Source organism: Aegilops tauschii, chromosome 7 (assembly GCF_002575655.3).
Source record: "Aegilops tauschii subsp. strangulata cultivar AL8/78 chromosome 7, Aet v6.0, whole genome shotgun sequence".
In the NCBI taxonomy this organism is placed as follows: domain Eukaryota; kingdom Viridiplantae; phylum Streptophyta; class Magnoliopsida; order Poales; family Poaceae; genus Aegilops; species Aegilops tauschii.
In genome coordinates this window covers 591,035,019-591,051,597 of record NC_053041.3, presented here as the reverse complement: position 1 = coordinate 591,051,597, position 16,579 = coordinate 591,035,019, and the positions used below count along the sequence as shown (strand labels likewise).

Below are 16,579 nucleotides of genomic sequence, written 5' to 3'. Positions count from 1 at the left end.
TTACAATTGTATTAAGTAAATTAAGAACCATGGTGTTCTGCAATATTAGCAGTAGAGCAAGTTCTAGAGAGTTTCAGAAATGAAGCATTGTATTGTTTTTTTTTTCATTCTCAAAACTGTACACATGCAGGCAATATTAGTCCATGCTTCAGGTAAACTAGTAGACCTGGAGTTCTAGACAATTTGAGAAGTTCTTATTTTTCTTCTTATTATTCTTCTTTTTCCTAAGCAAACGATCCAATTTAATTTGTTTATATTAGTAAAACAAAGTGCATCGAATCAGATCAAAAACACTAAAATAAACATAGACATATCTATTTTCTGATGAGAAGAGGGCCCTGCCACCATTAGTGGCCGTGGTCGTGCATGGCCGCTGCCTCTTCTTCTCCTTTTAGTTCTACATCCATGAATCACTCCCATGGCACTTTGAGTACCAATTATTGGTGATGTTTGGATATAGTTGCAAGTTTGATTGAGAGAAATCAACAGGAAGTTGATAAACACGTCGGATCCGTTCATTCGACAATATCACTCTCACAGTCATTGGTCTGGGGCCTACTACAGCTCAAAGAAGAAACCAATCATATGTGGACATTACTGTTGCTCTCAGTCTGGGAGAACTGAAGGTAAAGAAGAACCAATCTGTGGTTTGTGTCAGGCCGGTCTCTAGTTCACATTTTTTGTAAAAAAAATAAATCGTATGCACATTAGTACATTACTCTTTTTGTAAAACAAGAAAAACCAAAACCTTGTCTCCGCACTGGCAACAACTCTCAGGAAGCCAAGGCAAGCCGCAAAGCCACAACTGCGCGCATTGTTCTTTATACAACCTCCGTCCAGAATTAATTGTCGCTAAAATGAGTGTATCCAGACGCATTTCAGTATGTAGATACACTCATTTCAGAGCCAGTTAATTCTGAACGGAGGGAGTATAAAACTTTCCCTTGTCATGTGTATTCATAAGCTTTGTGAAGAGTACAGAAGGGCCCCTACTAACAGAACAGTTCAAGTATAGTGCAGTAATTAAACAGTTCGTTTAGTCCTAGAAAAACTATCAGTGAAGCTGCTTCACGTGATACCAATTAGACAGGATTACAGTTACCAACTATTCAGGCAATTACTTCCTAAAAGAACTATGTAGCAAATACTTCTATTTAGCAGCCATTATTGACGCCTATGGAATTCGCTTCCAAGTCACCAAAAGTGGACAAAGCCTACATTATTTCTGGGGCCGGAATGAGGGTGAATAACAGCAAGTGGTGGGAATTTATCACTTCTTTGGCAAACTGCAGCCAACTTCAGAACTTAGTTCTCGGAGGCAAGCTCTTTCCAAGGAAAATTACCTGGATCAATTGTGAACCTCTCAACAACTCACCAGAAGTTATCCTTAATGGACAGTAAGGTCTATGGCAGTATTCCTGAGATATAGGGAATTTGATTGTTCTCAACGTGCTTGGCATAGCAAATAATTACATATCCGGAGTGATACCTGAGAGCATTGGTAAGCTAGAGAACTTGATTGAGCTAGTCTTGTACAATAATAGCTTGGCTGGCTGCATGTGTTTTGTTTCAGTTAGTAATTGCTCTCAGAGCTATGTTGCTTTACAACTGTATTAAATAAATTAATCACCATGGTGTTCTGCAATAATAACACTACAGCAAGTTCTAGAGAGTTTCAGAAATGAAGCATTGCATTATTTTTTCCATTCTCAAAACTGTACACGTGGGAACGGTGGAAACCAGATTGATTCTCCTCCCTCTCGCTCCCGCGACGCACCCCGCGCGTGCGTCACGGGAGAAACCCTAGCGCCGCCGGCGGGCTTCCCCTCCTCCTCCCTCCTCTCCCTCGCCGCCGCCAGAGAGGGCGCGCCGGGCGAAGCCTAGTAGGCGCCCGCGGCGGCGGGGCTGCCTTGTCTCCTCGGCAGGGGCCTTCGGCGCAGGTCGAGGCGGCCGCCTGGGATGCGGCGCAGGCGGCCGGCGCGGCAGCGCGGCGGCGAGCTGGAGCCTGCTGGCGGCGGCTTTGTGGCGGCGGCGTGACCGGCGCGGCGGTGGCGGGCGTCCCTTGGTCGCCAAGGCCGGTAGGGTCGAGGCCGGATCTGGGGCCTGGCGGCGCGGGCTGCTGGTCTCTGCCCCTGCCATGGACATAGCAGGTGGTGGTGCGACGCGGCAGCGGTTGGCCAGTGGGCGGGCTGGCCCGGATTCGAAGCTTCGGCGGTTGGACGACGGTGGGCCGCGCAGATGGGCTCCTCAATGAGCTTCCTTCGCGATTGGTGGCGGCCCTTGGGATCTCTCCTTACCGGCGGGCGGGTCTACGTTGGTGGCCTCGCGTGGAGCTGCGGTCGCCGCCGAGGTGGGGCGACACCGAGTTGTCCGGTGGGGAGGCAGGCTGGAGGGACGGGAGGCGCCGCCGAGCCCGGGCCACCCGTTGCTAGCACAGGGATGTGCCGGCGCGGATGCATCCGTTCCCCCTCCTCCCTCGTTGCCCGGCCATGTGTGGGCTAACGCAACTCCGGCGTTGTTCGAGGCAGGACGTATGCCGCGGTTTCATCGGTCGGGTGCGCCCTTTGGCCCAAAGCTGATCACTTTGGTCGGTCTTGGGGGTGTCTAGATGCAGGGCGGTGGGAGGCACGACGTTCGTGGGCGGGACTTGCGCCTCGGGTGCGGGCGAGCGGCCACGGCCACGCGGGTTGGTGGTCGCTGGTGGTTGATGGAGCTAGGTTGCATCGGAGGGATGGGCGTGCTGGGGTTCATTACTTGCCCAATCTTGTATTGGCCAACGGTGGCGGCGTCCGTGGACACCGTATCCTTCTTGTAGGCTCCTTCGAGTTGCTCCGGGTGAAAACCCGATCTTTGGGATCGGATGGTGGCGGCTATTGTGGCCGTTCCCTTCTTGGAGGCATCGTCTTGGAGTCCTGGTTCTGTCGTTCCCGTCTCACCTCCCCTCGGAGGAGGAAGTCTCCGGTGGCTCGTCCTCGCGCATATGTAGTGGTTTGGTAGTCGTTGGGGTGGTGTGGCGGTGACCGACACTTTTGTATCTTGCCTTGGGTGTGCGTGTCGTGTGCGGTGGTGGCGTGAGTTTGTATCATGGTCCTTGTGGTTCGGTGCTTTATATATAAAGCGGGGCGAAAGCCTTTTTCGGTAAACTGTACACGTGCAGGAAATATTAGTTCTTTTTTTTGAAAAGGAGGTCATCCCCCGGCCTCTGCATCGGAAAGATGCATGCGGCCACTTTATTAGATCAAGTCCAACCTAAAAAAATCTGGCCTGCAAAGTACAACTCACAAAAGGAGCAAAAATAAAGTAAACAACTCAAAGCCACAACCGGCTGGACGAAAGGACACTAAGGACCTATCCTATGAAGCGACCGCCATCCAAACCGGTTGAATATAGCCCGTGCTACCATCTCTCACCGGTTGCACCCAGTAACCAGCTGCTCCCTGGAGGCCGTAGGAGTGAGTAACGACCATGTACAGATCCATGCCGTAGCCCTGAAGATAACCTGCAAGAAGTTAAGCATAGATCGTCTGTTAAAAATTATATCATTCCTGCAGTTCCATATAGCCCAAAGAAGTGCGCATATTTCAATCCGAATACTAAACGCAATATGAGTAGTCACTCCATTTAGCCACGTCCCAAAAAAACGCTTCAATGATATCAGGAGGGATAATGTTAAAGGATATATGAACAGACCTCCAAAGTAACTTCGCGAGAGGGCAATCAAGAAATAAGTGTTTGATTGTTTCAGCGTGAACACAAAAATAACAACGCGAACTACCTACCCATCTCCGCCTTAATAAGTTATCTTTGATAAGGATCTCCTGCTTGTGCACAAACCACATAAAAATCTTAATTCGCAAGGGAACCTTAACTCTCCAAATGTGGATCGATCGTGGGATTGGGTCAGAATTAATGAGATCTAAGTACATCGATTTGACCGTGAACACTCCATTACCCGTTAACTTTCAGTTCAAAGTATCTCCCTGATCTGAGAGTTGAATGTCCATCAACCTCCTTACTAAGTGTAATCAGGAGTTCCATCGTTCCCCTACTAGAGACCTCCTGAACTGGATATTCAAAGGTACCGTCTGCAAAACCGTTGCTACGTAATCCTCCTTACGTTGAGCAATATGGTATAGGGAAGGATATTGGAGAGCTAGTGGTGTGACGCCTAACCATGTATCCTCCCAAAACCTTGTTGTTGTTCCATCCCCAACAATGAATTTCATCCTATGGAAGAAGGTTTCTTTCACTCTCATGAGCCCCTTCCAAAATGGTGAATCATTAGGTCTTACGGTAACCTGGGCTAGAGTTTTAGAGTACAAATATTTATTTCTGAGCATTTGTGCCCACATACCCTCGGATTCCTCTGATAACTTATATAGCCATTTGCTCAATAGGCATTTATTTTTAACCTCAAGGTTCTCGATCCCAAGACCCCCTGGTCTTTTGGTCGACAAATAATATCCCATCTTGCCAGGCGATACTTTGTCTTAACCACGTCTGACTGCCAAAAAAAGAGATCGATAGAAGTCTAATCTCTTGTGTACCCCTTTGGGCACCTCAAAAAAATATAGAAGGAACATTGGCATACTCGTGAGTACCGAATTTATCAATACTAGCCGTCCTCCATAAGACATAAGCTTACCCTTCCAGCAGCTTAGTTTCTTCTCAAATCGATCATCGATACATTTCCATTCTTTATTAGTTAATTTGCTATGGTGAATTGGAATGCCTAGATAACTGAACGGCAATGATCCCAGTTAACAACCGAACAGGTTCTTGTAGCTGTCCTGGTCATCTTTGGCGCTACCAAAGCAGAACAATTCACTCTTGTGAAAATTGATATTTAAACTACACAGTTGTTCAAATAGGCATAACACTAGCTTCGTATTTCTGGCCTTTGCGAGGTCGTGCTCCATGAAGATAATGGTGTCATCCGCATATTGTAAGATAGAGATGCCCCCATCCACTAAATGGGGAACCAGACCACCTACCAGGCCTCTCTCCCTGGCCCGACCTATGAGAACTGTCAACATGTCTGCCATGATGTTAAACATAATCGGAGACATCGGGTCTCCTTGTCTCAGGCCTTTATGCGTTTGAAAATAATGACCAATGTCATCATTCACCTTTATCCCAACACTACCTTTCTGGACAAAAGAATCCACCTGATTCCTCCATGTCCCATTAAAGCCCTTCATGTGCATGGCTTGCTGCAAAAAAGGCCATTTGACCTTGTCATATGCCTTCTCAAAATCCACTTTGAATATTACTCCATCAAGTTTCTTCGAGTGGATTTGATGTAAAGTTTCGTATAAGACAACTACCCCTTCTAGGATGTGTCTTCCAGGCATAAAGGCAGTCTGACTTGGTTGCACAACCGAATGGGCAATCCGTGTCAGTCTATTGGTGGCCACTTTCGTAAAGATCTTGAAACTCACATTCAAGAGACATATGGGATTATGGGCCTGAATTAGAAGTGTAACCGTGCCAAAATTTAAGTGGAACAGTTGCAGATGCCCATTAAAGAGATCATGAAACATAGGCATAAGATCATCTTTTTTTTGAAAGGAAAGCAGTAGGGAAAGCCCCCCACAGCGAGTTTTCTTTTAAATAATAAGAACCCAAATTCACGCCTGTGAGGACTTGAACCTGGGTGGCTGGGTTGTACATCCACTCCACTAGCCAAGTGAGCTAGGCTCACTTCCTTCATAAGATCATCTTTCACGATATGCCAACATTTCTTATAGAATTCTGCCGGAAACCAATCCGGTCCGATGCCTTATTCGGTTTCATTTGAGCGATCGCCTCAAACACCTCCTTCTCAGTAAAAGGTGCAGAAAGAATCTCATTTTCCTCTGACTGCAACTAAGGAATATCCTCAACTCATGCTCATCTAGAGTCACCGCGTTATCCACCAGTGGTCCAAACAGTTGCTTGTAGTAGTTGGATATATATAGCTTTAGATTCTCGTGACCCACAACTGTTCCCTCATCTTGCTCAAGCTGGATAATCTTCTTTCTCCTATGCTTGCCATTAGCAATCATATGAAAAAACTGGGTGTTGTCATCCCCTTGGACCACCTTAAGGACCCTTCAGGTAAACTAGTAGACCTGCAGTTCTAGACATTTTGAGAGAAGTTCTTATTTTTCTTCTTCTTCTTCTTTTTCTAAGCAAACAATCCAAATTAGTTTGTTTATATTACTAAAACAAAGTGCATCGAATCAGATAAAAAACACTAAAATAAACATAGACATATCTATTTTCTGGTGAACAAGATTCCTTCCTTCATAAACTAGTAGTAATCATTAACAAGAAGCCTAGGAGCCATGCCAACTGAAGCACACGCCTCCTTGGCATATCAACGCTAACAAGAAAGCAAAGTCCGACAACCTAGACGCAATTTGGTAGGGCTTGAGCCGGTATGGTTACCTGCCTGCCTAAATGACATTGCAGATTTATCATATCACCAAGGCAAGTGTGTTTGGACCGGTTACTGTCACAGCATATCCTTGTCAACACATGTAGAATAACCTAAAAGCCATCACCAAGGCTCCCTCCTAGATACATTCATAAAGATAGAATCCAGGACTGCTTGGTTTCTGTGTTGACAGTTGAGGATTGGTATATCCAGCTCAAGGACACGGCCTCGAGAGCAGGCTTTGATAAGAGATGCATGGCATCAACCATCAAAGATGTGTACCTCCTGTTGGCTGGTAAGCATATAGTGCAGCATGGAGCAAAAGAGGACCCTCGGATCGAGACATTCAAGCTGGAATGATATGAGCGTGTGGCAGTGACGGAGCCGGCGGGGGGGGGGGGGGGGGGGGGGGGGGGCTGGGGCCATGGCTCCCCCCATGGCAAACTTTTTTCTGAAAACTACCTTATTTTGATAGTTCAAAGTGTCCAAATTTGAATGTTTGGCCCCCTCAACATTTTATCTCTTCCATTGGCCCACCTTTAGTAAGATTCCTGGCTTCGTCCCTGGCCTGCGGTAATATGACTTGGGCTGGTAAGCATACAGGAGAGCATGTAGCTTCAGTTTGCGTTTGTTTGTTTCGGAAGCCATTAATTTGCAACATATCAGAAAAATGCAATGTAAAATCCTATTGACCAGCACCAGAAATTCCAAAATTGTCCATGTGTAGTAGAGATAAAAACAGGGGGCTGGCAGTAGCAGCAGCAGAACATACCCAGTAACAAATTAATGCACATATTTGACAGCAAATAAGCAATTTTGTAACAAACAGATCAGGAATCACGCATTAGAAATGCATTCGTATCATTCCTTCCAAAAGCACCAGCAGGAGGAGGTAATCCTTGTACCATTGACCCAGGTTACTAAACTAAATACTTAACCATATCCACCATCGATTCCCATCGAAGTAGCTAGTCGGCTAGTCGCATTATGATTACTCTAGCCAATATGGTGTGCAGCCATTGTCTAGATAAGCAGCAACTAACACCAGCGCAACCAGTAAGAGTACACCTTACCTAGCGTAGAGTGCCGGTCGGCCTAGGTGGATCCGGAGAGCCGGTGAGGAGGAGACGGCGGAGACGAGGGGCAGGGCCGCAGGCAGGAAGCCTAGTATTATCGTCTCCCGGCCCATTAGTTTAGGGTCCGGGCAAGGCGCAGAGGAAAGAGGAAGCCGTCGCCATTGGAAGCCGGCCGGCGACGGACACGGAGAAGAAGATTTATTTGAGGTTAGGGTTACTAGCGGGTAGAATACGCCTTCTTCGTATAAGGTGATTTGTCCGGTCAGCGCTAACTATAGTAAATTTACATTTTAGCCCATAATTGTGTCACACACGTTCTTTTTGGGTACCCTTAGAAATTTCGAAGCGTGCTCGGTTTTCCCCTTTAAAAACTGAACTGCTCTTAGAGCATCTGCAATCGGATTGGGCAAATCCAACATCCTAAACATTTATGGCGTGTCCCGATGTGTCTGTAGACAAACCCATCCCTTTCCTCGTTTATCATCATTTCAACCACAACTTGTATTTACAAAACACTCAATTCCACACTAGTTCATGAAACATTCATTCCATCATACGATACTACATATGACATAAAACAAACAAGGTACAAACAAACAAACTACACTAATTCTGCTCGTCATCATTGAAGATGCAGATGACCGACCTCGTGTTCATTGGCGCATGTGATTGTCTGTTGGCATGGGATGTCGTGGGCTTCGTGCAGTTGTTTGTCGGGAACGATTTTATTGGTGGAGCTCTAAGATGAAGTCCGAGTCGCTTGTTCGATGGGGCAACCAGTGATGACGATCACGCTAGAACCCCTCGACGGATGTCCTTTTCTTCTCTGTAGCTTTATGTTGTTCACGTTGGTGACCTGGTCAATCGGCGGTGTCCATGCTCATGGTAATATGGGTTGAGTTGTAACGGATTTAGCCTACTTTTCTTGTAAATTAATAGGACAACTCTTATTTCTCTTCTTAATTAATGAAAATAGAAATGACAAATATATTGCCTCGTTTTAAAAAGAAAAAGGAAAAGCTCTCAATTGACAAATCATCCAGTTGTAGGGGCAAAATATCAAATTTCCCTCAGTCGTGCCCCCGTCCTCCGGCCGCTGCCGGCTACTCCCCCTGTTCCTTCCTCCCGCCGCCACTCTCCCCCGCGTACTCCGGCCGCGACCCCATTCCTCCGCCGGAGTGGGCCGGTCCCCTTCCCTCCTCCCGCAGCCCGCCCTCCCCTACATCCCCTGGCCGCGCCCACGGCCGGCTGCTGTGCGCAATGGAGCAGCTTGCAGATCCTGGTGCGGCGGATTCTTGCATCCGCAAAGGTAGCTGCTGGTGCCGGCATACTCGGCCGGCTCCGCCTCCACGCGACACAGGTGGGCGGTGGGTCCGAAATCGGGACGGATTGGTTACCATCGCAAGGAAATCGTGTCCGTGGTAACCGTGCACGGTTGGTATTGGAGACGAGCTCTCGGTTTTGGATTCTGAAATAAGTAACGAGCACCGCCATCCGTCGCTCACCACCTCCGGCATTTCTTCATCTTCGGACGGCGTTCTACCGGGCCTAAGCAGCCAGCCTCGTCCCACTCGCCGGAGCCGGAGCGATCCTCGCCGACGCCGATGGCAGAGGCAGCCCTTGCAATACCTTAGATGGTCGACGGCCTTAAACTTGGGCAGAGGAAGGTTTTGTTCTGCGCGTTCAAGAGGAATTTGGTCCAAGAAGCTACGGTGTGTGTGTGCCAAAGTGTTCTTGAATTTATTTGTGCATCTGGAATCATCATGTTCCTAAATTCGTGACCTTCATTGTGTACATACAGGTGTCACAGTTTGCTCGCTATGTCTCAGAACACTCGGCATACGACCACGACCATGGTGGGCAGAGTCCAGTTAGCACAATCATAGGGATGGCTCAAGATTTTGTTTGGCAGCAACAACATCAATCTTTTGGTGCCCCGCGGCCAGTTTGGTACTAGAGATTCGGTAGGTTAAATAGCTTTGTAACGAACCAAAGTACCCTATGATATCAACGGCTTTTCATGCTTCTTTGCCTGCTTACATTCATTTCAGGGAGGCAAAGATAAGGGTAAAGCACAGCACATCTACACCAGATTAGCACCTGTCACCCGTTTAATTTTTCCAAAGGACGATGATGCTCTTCTCAACTATCTGAATGAAGAAGGACAGTTGATTGAACCCACTTGGTAATGTTATTATTATCTCTTTGAACATTCGTCCTTCAAGATGATCGATTTGTGTAAACTAAAATATGCTAACATTAATTTGTCCAGGTATCTGCCGGTCATTCCCATGGTTTTGGTCAATGGAAGTAAAGGCTTTGGCCCTGGATGGAGCAGCCATGTCCCAAACTATAATCCAAGAGACATCATTGCTAACCTGAAAAGGTTGCTACATGGAGAGGCCGTCGTACCAATGGTCCCTTGGTACAAGGGGTTCATGGTCTGTCAAATGCTTTTACTAGCACAGTTTTGCTCCTTAATTATTCAATGATTTGTTTTTGATGCGAATTTCCCATTAATAACCTCACAGGGCTCTGTGAACGAAAAAAGTTCAAAGGCAGCTGGTGTGAGGTTATGCCTTCACTGGCATTATAGAGGAAGTCAATGACACCAAGCTTAGAATTACTGAGCTTCCCGTCCTACGCTGGACTTACGATTACAAAGAGTTTCTTGAATCCTTGTATACGGGCAAGGACAAGGAACCACCATTTCTGGAGGCAATTACGTATACAAATAGTTCCTTCTCTTTAGTTTCAAATGTTTTGACTTTCTTCGGTTACAACCAATTTACAGGATATGACGTCCAACTACGATGATGTGGACGTGGAGTTTGAGGTTATTTGAGTAAGCAAAACATGAGTGTGGCTAAGCAAGAAGGGCTTGAGAAGAAATTCAAGCTGTCAACCACAATAGGAACAACAAACATGCGCTTGTTTGACTCGGATGGTAAAATTCGAAAATATGACACCCCAGAGGACAGTGAGTATCTCTATCTAATATGCACCTGTATTGACACCTTAACTTCTTGTAGAATTGAATTTGAAATTATGTTGCATTTTCAGTACTTAAAGACTTCTTCAAACTGAGGCTCCAGTTTTATGGCAGAAGAGAGGTACTCGTTGATTTTTCCCTCTGTGGTGATGACGTTCATGTGCAAACTGAGACATTAACTAATTTATGTTGTGCAGGCAGTAATGTTGCAAAATATTGGGGAAGAGTTGTTGATGCTTAAGAACAAGGTGAGGTTTATTCTTGCTGTTATCTCCGGGGACATCAAACTGTTTAAGAGGAACAGAGCAGAGCGATTCCTGGAGCTTAAGCAGAAGGGGTATGAACCATTCCCAAAGAGAAACATTACGCCCGACCCAGTTGCTGTTGGAGGAGCTACGGAAGTAGATGAAGGAATACATGCGAGTGATTATGAGTATCTTATAGCCATGGCAGTTGGTGGTACATTTACTCCCGAGAAGGTACAGGAGCTCATCGCACAACAAAAGAAATTAGAGGACGAAGCAGAAAGTCTGGGCAAAGCAACTCCGAAAACTCTGTGGTTGAGAGACCTTGATGCCCTTGAAAAGGAACTGGATGTAATTAAGCAGTGATCCTCTCTAATGTTTCGATGCTATGTGTTTCACTTCTTCTCACTTACTGATTTTGGTGCAGGTGATTGATGCAAAATTTGAAGCTGAACAGAAGAAGATGAGATGTTGGCGGGAAAAAAAACCTCAAGGCGAGAGGGCGTCTGAAGCAGCACCCAAGATAACGGCGGCCAACAAATCTCACAAGGTACAAACTAAAGCAAGAAATGATACAATTCTTAACCAAGAGAGTACTGGGCAGTATTGTGCGTGTCAATGTTTATTTGCTGTTTTCACATATCAATTTAACAATTTCATAGGCAAGCTCACCGGTGGCGGTGAGAGATAATGAGGATGAAGTGCTCGAACAAAAAGAGCGTTTTCTGGTTGCTTATAATCTTGACTCCTCTCCAAAACATAGTGGTAATGCTCATGTGCAATCTTCTGTTTGTGCTCATGAAACATTCCATCTCTTACAGAAGCTTGAACTTTATGGCGTGGCCACTTGTGCAGCCATGGAAGCTGAGACTACAGAAGGACAAGAGAAAGGAAAGAAGAGGAGGAAGGAGCCAAGCAAAATAGGAAACAATTCTAGTGCTCCTCCTGGGAAGAAGGTGCGAAAGATGAGGGCCTCCCACTTCAACAATAAGAGCAGCTTTGTTTTGTAGAGTTGCAAGCACTTGAACAGTAACGGATGATGCCGTCGCTCCTCCTTCCGGCAGCTCTGCTCGGCCAGTCGCACCAAGAACAGCATTCCACATCGATTTCGGGCGCTGGCGTGGCTGGTGGCGAGCAACGACACAGGCTATCTGGGGTGACAAATTGTTAACCAGCTGCTACGTTACGGATAATTGTGAACTCCATTAACTATCTAGCTGGAAAAAACCTACAAACAAAGAGTACATCTTCCAAGTCTGGTGAAGCAAATGTTGTGTTCAGAAAATAAAGTTCATGGAAGAATGGATATTTTTGTCCAAGCACTGATGCGCTGATGCCAGCACCATTTTCTATTTAAACAAGCCAAAATTAATTAACATGAAAGGGAGTGACAATATAATCACCCGAAGTGTTCATCAGAAAACAAATGTCTAGCACCAAAGAATCTCACACATTATATCATTAGCAGGCAAAGCGGTCATTTACTTGATCACTTATCATGTCTTTTACAGAATGGTCATAGCATTTTTTTTCCCTTCAACACTACATGAACTAATCATAGGGAAATCAGACAAGCTGCATGAACTTCCATAGCTCCAAACTAAAATGATACACACATCATTCAAGAATATGAGAACCAAACTCAAATCCCCTGCTCCATAGTACAAACAACCGAATACTGATTCACTTCTTATGAAGGCACCACACCACCAATCTCATATTCCTTGAGAACATAAACTAGTAGTCGGACCGCAACACCACTTTCATCTCTCTGAAAACTGGAATAATGCAAGCAGCCTGTGACCGCTGAAGAAAACCATTATACAGATGACCAGGGATAGGGAAGGTTGTCCATGTTTCTCCCTCGATCGGTGTCCACCGCTGCTAGACAAGGGGATGAGTTACCGCCGTAGGCGTCAAAATGCAAGCAGCCGTTGAGGAAAACAGTAGACTGGTACTAAAGACCATCAAGCCAAATATTCTCCTTCAATCTGTTTCCTTTGCGAAACCATCTCCATCTTCCCGTTTCCGACGAATAAACCACCACTGCGATGAGAAAACGGTCATTGCCGTCATCAGGCAACAACACAAACAGCAACCCAAACACATGGAAGTGGGGAGACATGGTCGGATTGAAACCCAACGTACATCAGCCACCACGCCGGCCTTGCCGCGGTCTAGCAGCATGACCCACTGCTTGCTCGCAGGATTGCACACGATGTAATGGCAATCGTCATCCCCGGCAGCGTATCAGCCACATAGGATGAGGCCGTTGCAGCAGTCTAAGACATTGGTGAAGTGGGGTGCTAGATGATGTCTAGCTATGCACAACTAGTGTATTATGAAGTTTGAACATTATGGTCGACAAGCACGGCTAGATGATCTTTTTTTTAACAACACCATTGCCTATTTAGAACATGCCACGGGTAACTAGCATAAAAGGAAGTGACAATGTGCGAAGTATTTTACCATCAGAAATCAAATCTAGCTGTAAACAAAAAATGATTATAAACATTATATCATAGCAAAATTTCACACATTACATCATTAGCAGACAAAGGATCGTTTGCTAGGTCTCTGTAGGTCAGATGCTTATATTTTGAGGGTGTAGGGGCACCCGGGATCGGAGCTGTTACACCTTTCTCTTATATTTCTCCAAACTGCAGACTGGGATATAAGTTTAAACTACATCAAATTCATCATGGCTTTTTTTACTAACTGATCATTGCACGTTCACTCAAATAGTAAATGTCAACCAAACATGTAGAGGTAGCGAGAACCATTTATACGCATAAACAAGCACCAACAAAGTGAAATTCGGGTAAATAATCTAAGATAGACCAACGTAGTTGCCTCAATACCAACATTGCTCCAAACTTAAAAGCATGTAGAAGGTACAGCGCTCTAATTAGAAATTTCGAGAACCAAATCCACGCATACATGCTTAACTCTGCTGCTGCTCCATAGCTTAAACGATCGACTCCTATTAAAGATCAACCTCCCATGCATGACCACCAGCAGTCTCATGCATATTGATGTCACTTGCACAAAGATTCTAACTCAGAGTAAAACGGCACATATGGCAAATATGGCGTATGGCCCTCTCCAAGTGTGGCGAGCTCCGTCACATCTTGACAATCCATATCATATCGCTTTAAAGTTTTATCCGACCCATCTATGAGGAATATTGAGTTACATTCTGGATCAATCGCAGTCCATTCAAAGTAATCCTGAGTGACCCCTCCAAACTCATCTAAGCCTTGTGCTCTGTGCTTTAATGTCCATTTTTTGTTGGTGTAGCCCTTGAGAGCGTAAACTTCGAGTTGAATATAAGCACCATCCCAATACTCATTGTTCAAGCTGACATAATACAAGCGGCCCTGTGACTGTTGGATGAGACCAAGATTCGAATAATCACTGAAAATACCACAAGGGGTATCGAAGCTCGACCATGATTCTCCCTTGGTGTCAACCGCAGCGACACGCCACTGATCGCAAATAGTGCGGAAATGCAGATAGCCGTTAAGAAAGACGGTCGGTGAGAGAGGATCAGCAAGGCTGACGTTGTTGTCCCATCCCTTGTCCTTGTGAATCCATCCGCCAGACTCGGACGAGTACACATCGGCTCCGGTGATGTGGCGGTCAGCATCGACCATCAATACGAACACATGGAAGTGTGAAGAGACGGCCGGATCAAACCCCAAACGCGCCGTGCCCACCTTGCCTTCCTGACCGGGGTCAGGGTCGGGTAAAACCACCCACTGCTCCGTGGCGGGATTGCACACGACGTACCGGAATTTGCCGCCTGTGTCGTACAATCGGCAGAGGAGGAGGCCGTTGCAACAGTCCCAGAGGCGGAGGCGCCTGCGGCTAGGCAGGAAGGCAAAAAAGGGGTGGATTAAGGGGCGGCCCTCCCCCGAGGCATTGGCGAAGTGGAGAGCTGATTCCGGGAAGCGGTTCTTGCTCGTGTTGTTGTAGAAGAAGCCGGCCAGTGGTTGGGAGGGGATCGACTAGAATAGAAGAACAACTTGTGATGCAAAAATAGAAAAAACGAATCTGGGCCGTCGAATTGGAGATTCATGGCCCAGATTGTGAGGAAGCAATCTGCGCGCACAATTTGCAAAAAACTCCCTCGTTGCAAGTAATGTGTTCCGTATGTCCTCGTCGTTGAAATCCAGTCTGTACGCAGGGTTAACATTTGAGAAAGCATAGGCTTTCCTACACCCCCTTATCTAGCCATTCATTTTCGCATCGCGATTCGTGCGAGCAATTTTTGTCTTTTTTGTTTCTCCTAAATAGAACAACAATGAACTTGAAACTTTGTAGGACAACAAAACATTCTAACTAGAATGTGGGAAAAAACTTTCAGATTTTTTCGAGTATCATATATACAAAAAAATAATGTTTTTTACTCAAAAAATCTCATTTTGTATATTTATGTCGGGCAAAAAAATCTGAAAGTTTTTTCTCACATTGTAGTAAGAATGTTTTGTTGTCCTGCAAAGTTTGAGGTTCATATGTCGTTTTGTTTTGAATGAACAAAAAAGAGAAAAATTTGTGCTGTAAGTTAGTTGTGTCGCACGGATCTCAAAGCGGTATTGAAGGGTATGGATAAGATATATCCAGAAACCTGTGCTTTATAAATCCGCGTTCCTGTAGTACGCGGGGCGGAGGTGATGTTCCACCTTTCCGATGGCTCTTGCCAGTTGTTTCGCCGGCGGCCCTGTTTGAGGCCGAGCAGATCTGATCTCGTGAAGTATTAAGATCCACGTCGCAGTATGCTCATCGTTGCCTCCCGATCTCAGGCTCCGGCAGCGGCTGGTTAGTCGTTTCCTGTCAATCTCAGGACCTAGGATCATCTCGCATCCTCTTCCACCTCGTCGGCTGCAAGCCGGAGGTGGGCTCCTCGGCTCCTTCTCAACCGGCCTGTGTGACGTGGTGCGAACTTACAAGGCGTCACCACGGTGGTTAATTCTCCTGGTAAACAAACAAATTGAGATGGAGTATTAGCTAGTACATTTGTCCTCCATGGTTCCATCTCAATTTTATTAGCTAGTTGATTTATGCTGTATCTCTACATTATTTTCTTGTACTTGTTCATGCCATACCTGCTCACATGTGAATGATGCGTTTTGGTCACTTTGGCCAATCAGGTTCAGTAATCTGGTGACTGATGTAGCACAGTCCAATTTGGCATTGTATTGGTTACAAAAAGGAATTACATTGTATAGCATCTGGCGGCCTTGGCTTTTGCTGGTGTGTGGATTTTTAGCACCAAGCGGAGCTCGTTCAGATGTGTATCTGAGCTCTGGGGAATTTAGTTGACACGTTCGTTCTTATATGCATAGTTTTTTGTTCGTTTTTTAAATAACCAGTCACCCATTTCGGAGTTACTTATTATGTTCAAGGTGGGTGAAAACCTGAAAGAGTGAAGTGGTTTTATCCACAACAAAACTCTATTCTGCTCAAGATCACATCTGTTGTGAAGTTCACCAGTTAGTATTTGACATCAAGGTTTTTGCAAAGTTATTGTATATATTTGTTGGTATAGATCAAATTACACTGATAGCTCAGTTCTTGAGCTTGCACTCACCCACCGGCATCCAGAAGATAGCAAGTTACAACCAACATAGCAAAAGAGACTTTTATAAAGACAACTATTTCATTTCGTAGTCGTAGAGCAGAGACACTGGTAGACCACAAGCTGCAGGAATCTCGTCCATCGGCACATTGCTTGGTCTAGGATCCATCGCTCGGCCGCGAATGCATCTAGACGACCTCGTGGCGGCCGGCCATGGAGGCGGGCCACCGGCGAGAGACCTTGCAATTTGATTGAAGTCTCTGC

General features: G+C 45.9%; 1 protein-coding gene, 1 long non-coding RNA gene and 1 pseudogene across 4 annotated transcripts; all 3 read left to right on the top strand.

The window, feature by feature from the left end:
* Positions 1-16,579, top strand: part of LOC141027463 (rust resistance kinase Lr10-like) — a 260,444-nt pseudogene that overhangs the window by 207,174 nt on the left and 36,691 nt on the right.
* LOC123495103 (uncharacterized) lies at positions 9,304-9,925 on the top strand. Its single transcript, XR_006667135.2, has 3 exons — positions 9,304-9,461; positions 9,549-9,682; positions 9,770-9,925. It is a non-coding gene; the product is annotated as an uncharacterized lncRNA (long non-coding RNA).
* On the top strand, positions 10,034-12,048 carry LOC120969648 (DNA topoisomerase 2-like). 3 transcript variants are annotated; one of them, XM_040396876.2, is made up of 6 exons: positions 10,034-10,477; positions 10,561-10,610; positions 10,687-10,737; positions 11,162-11,284; positions 11,397-11,499; positions 11,590-12,048. In XM_040396876.2, the coding sequence occupies exons 1-6, from the start codon at positions 10,354-10,356 to the stop codon at positions 11,742-11,744; spliced, it is 606 nt and encodes a 201-aa protein (XP_040252810.1). In that variant the 5' UTR covers positions 10,034-10,353; the 3' UTR covers positions 11,745-12,048. The 3 variants fall into 3 exon arrangements, with proteins under 3 accessions (XP_040252810.1, XP_040252808.1, XP_073361421.1); XM_040396874.2 differs by having other exon boundaries at positions 10,687-11,085; XM_073505320.1 differs by lacking the exon at positions 11,397-11,499 and having other exon boundaries at positions 10,687-11,085; positions 11,556-12,048.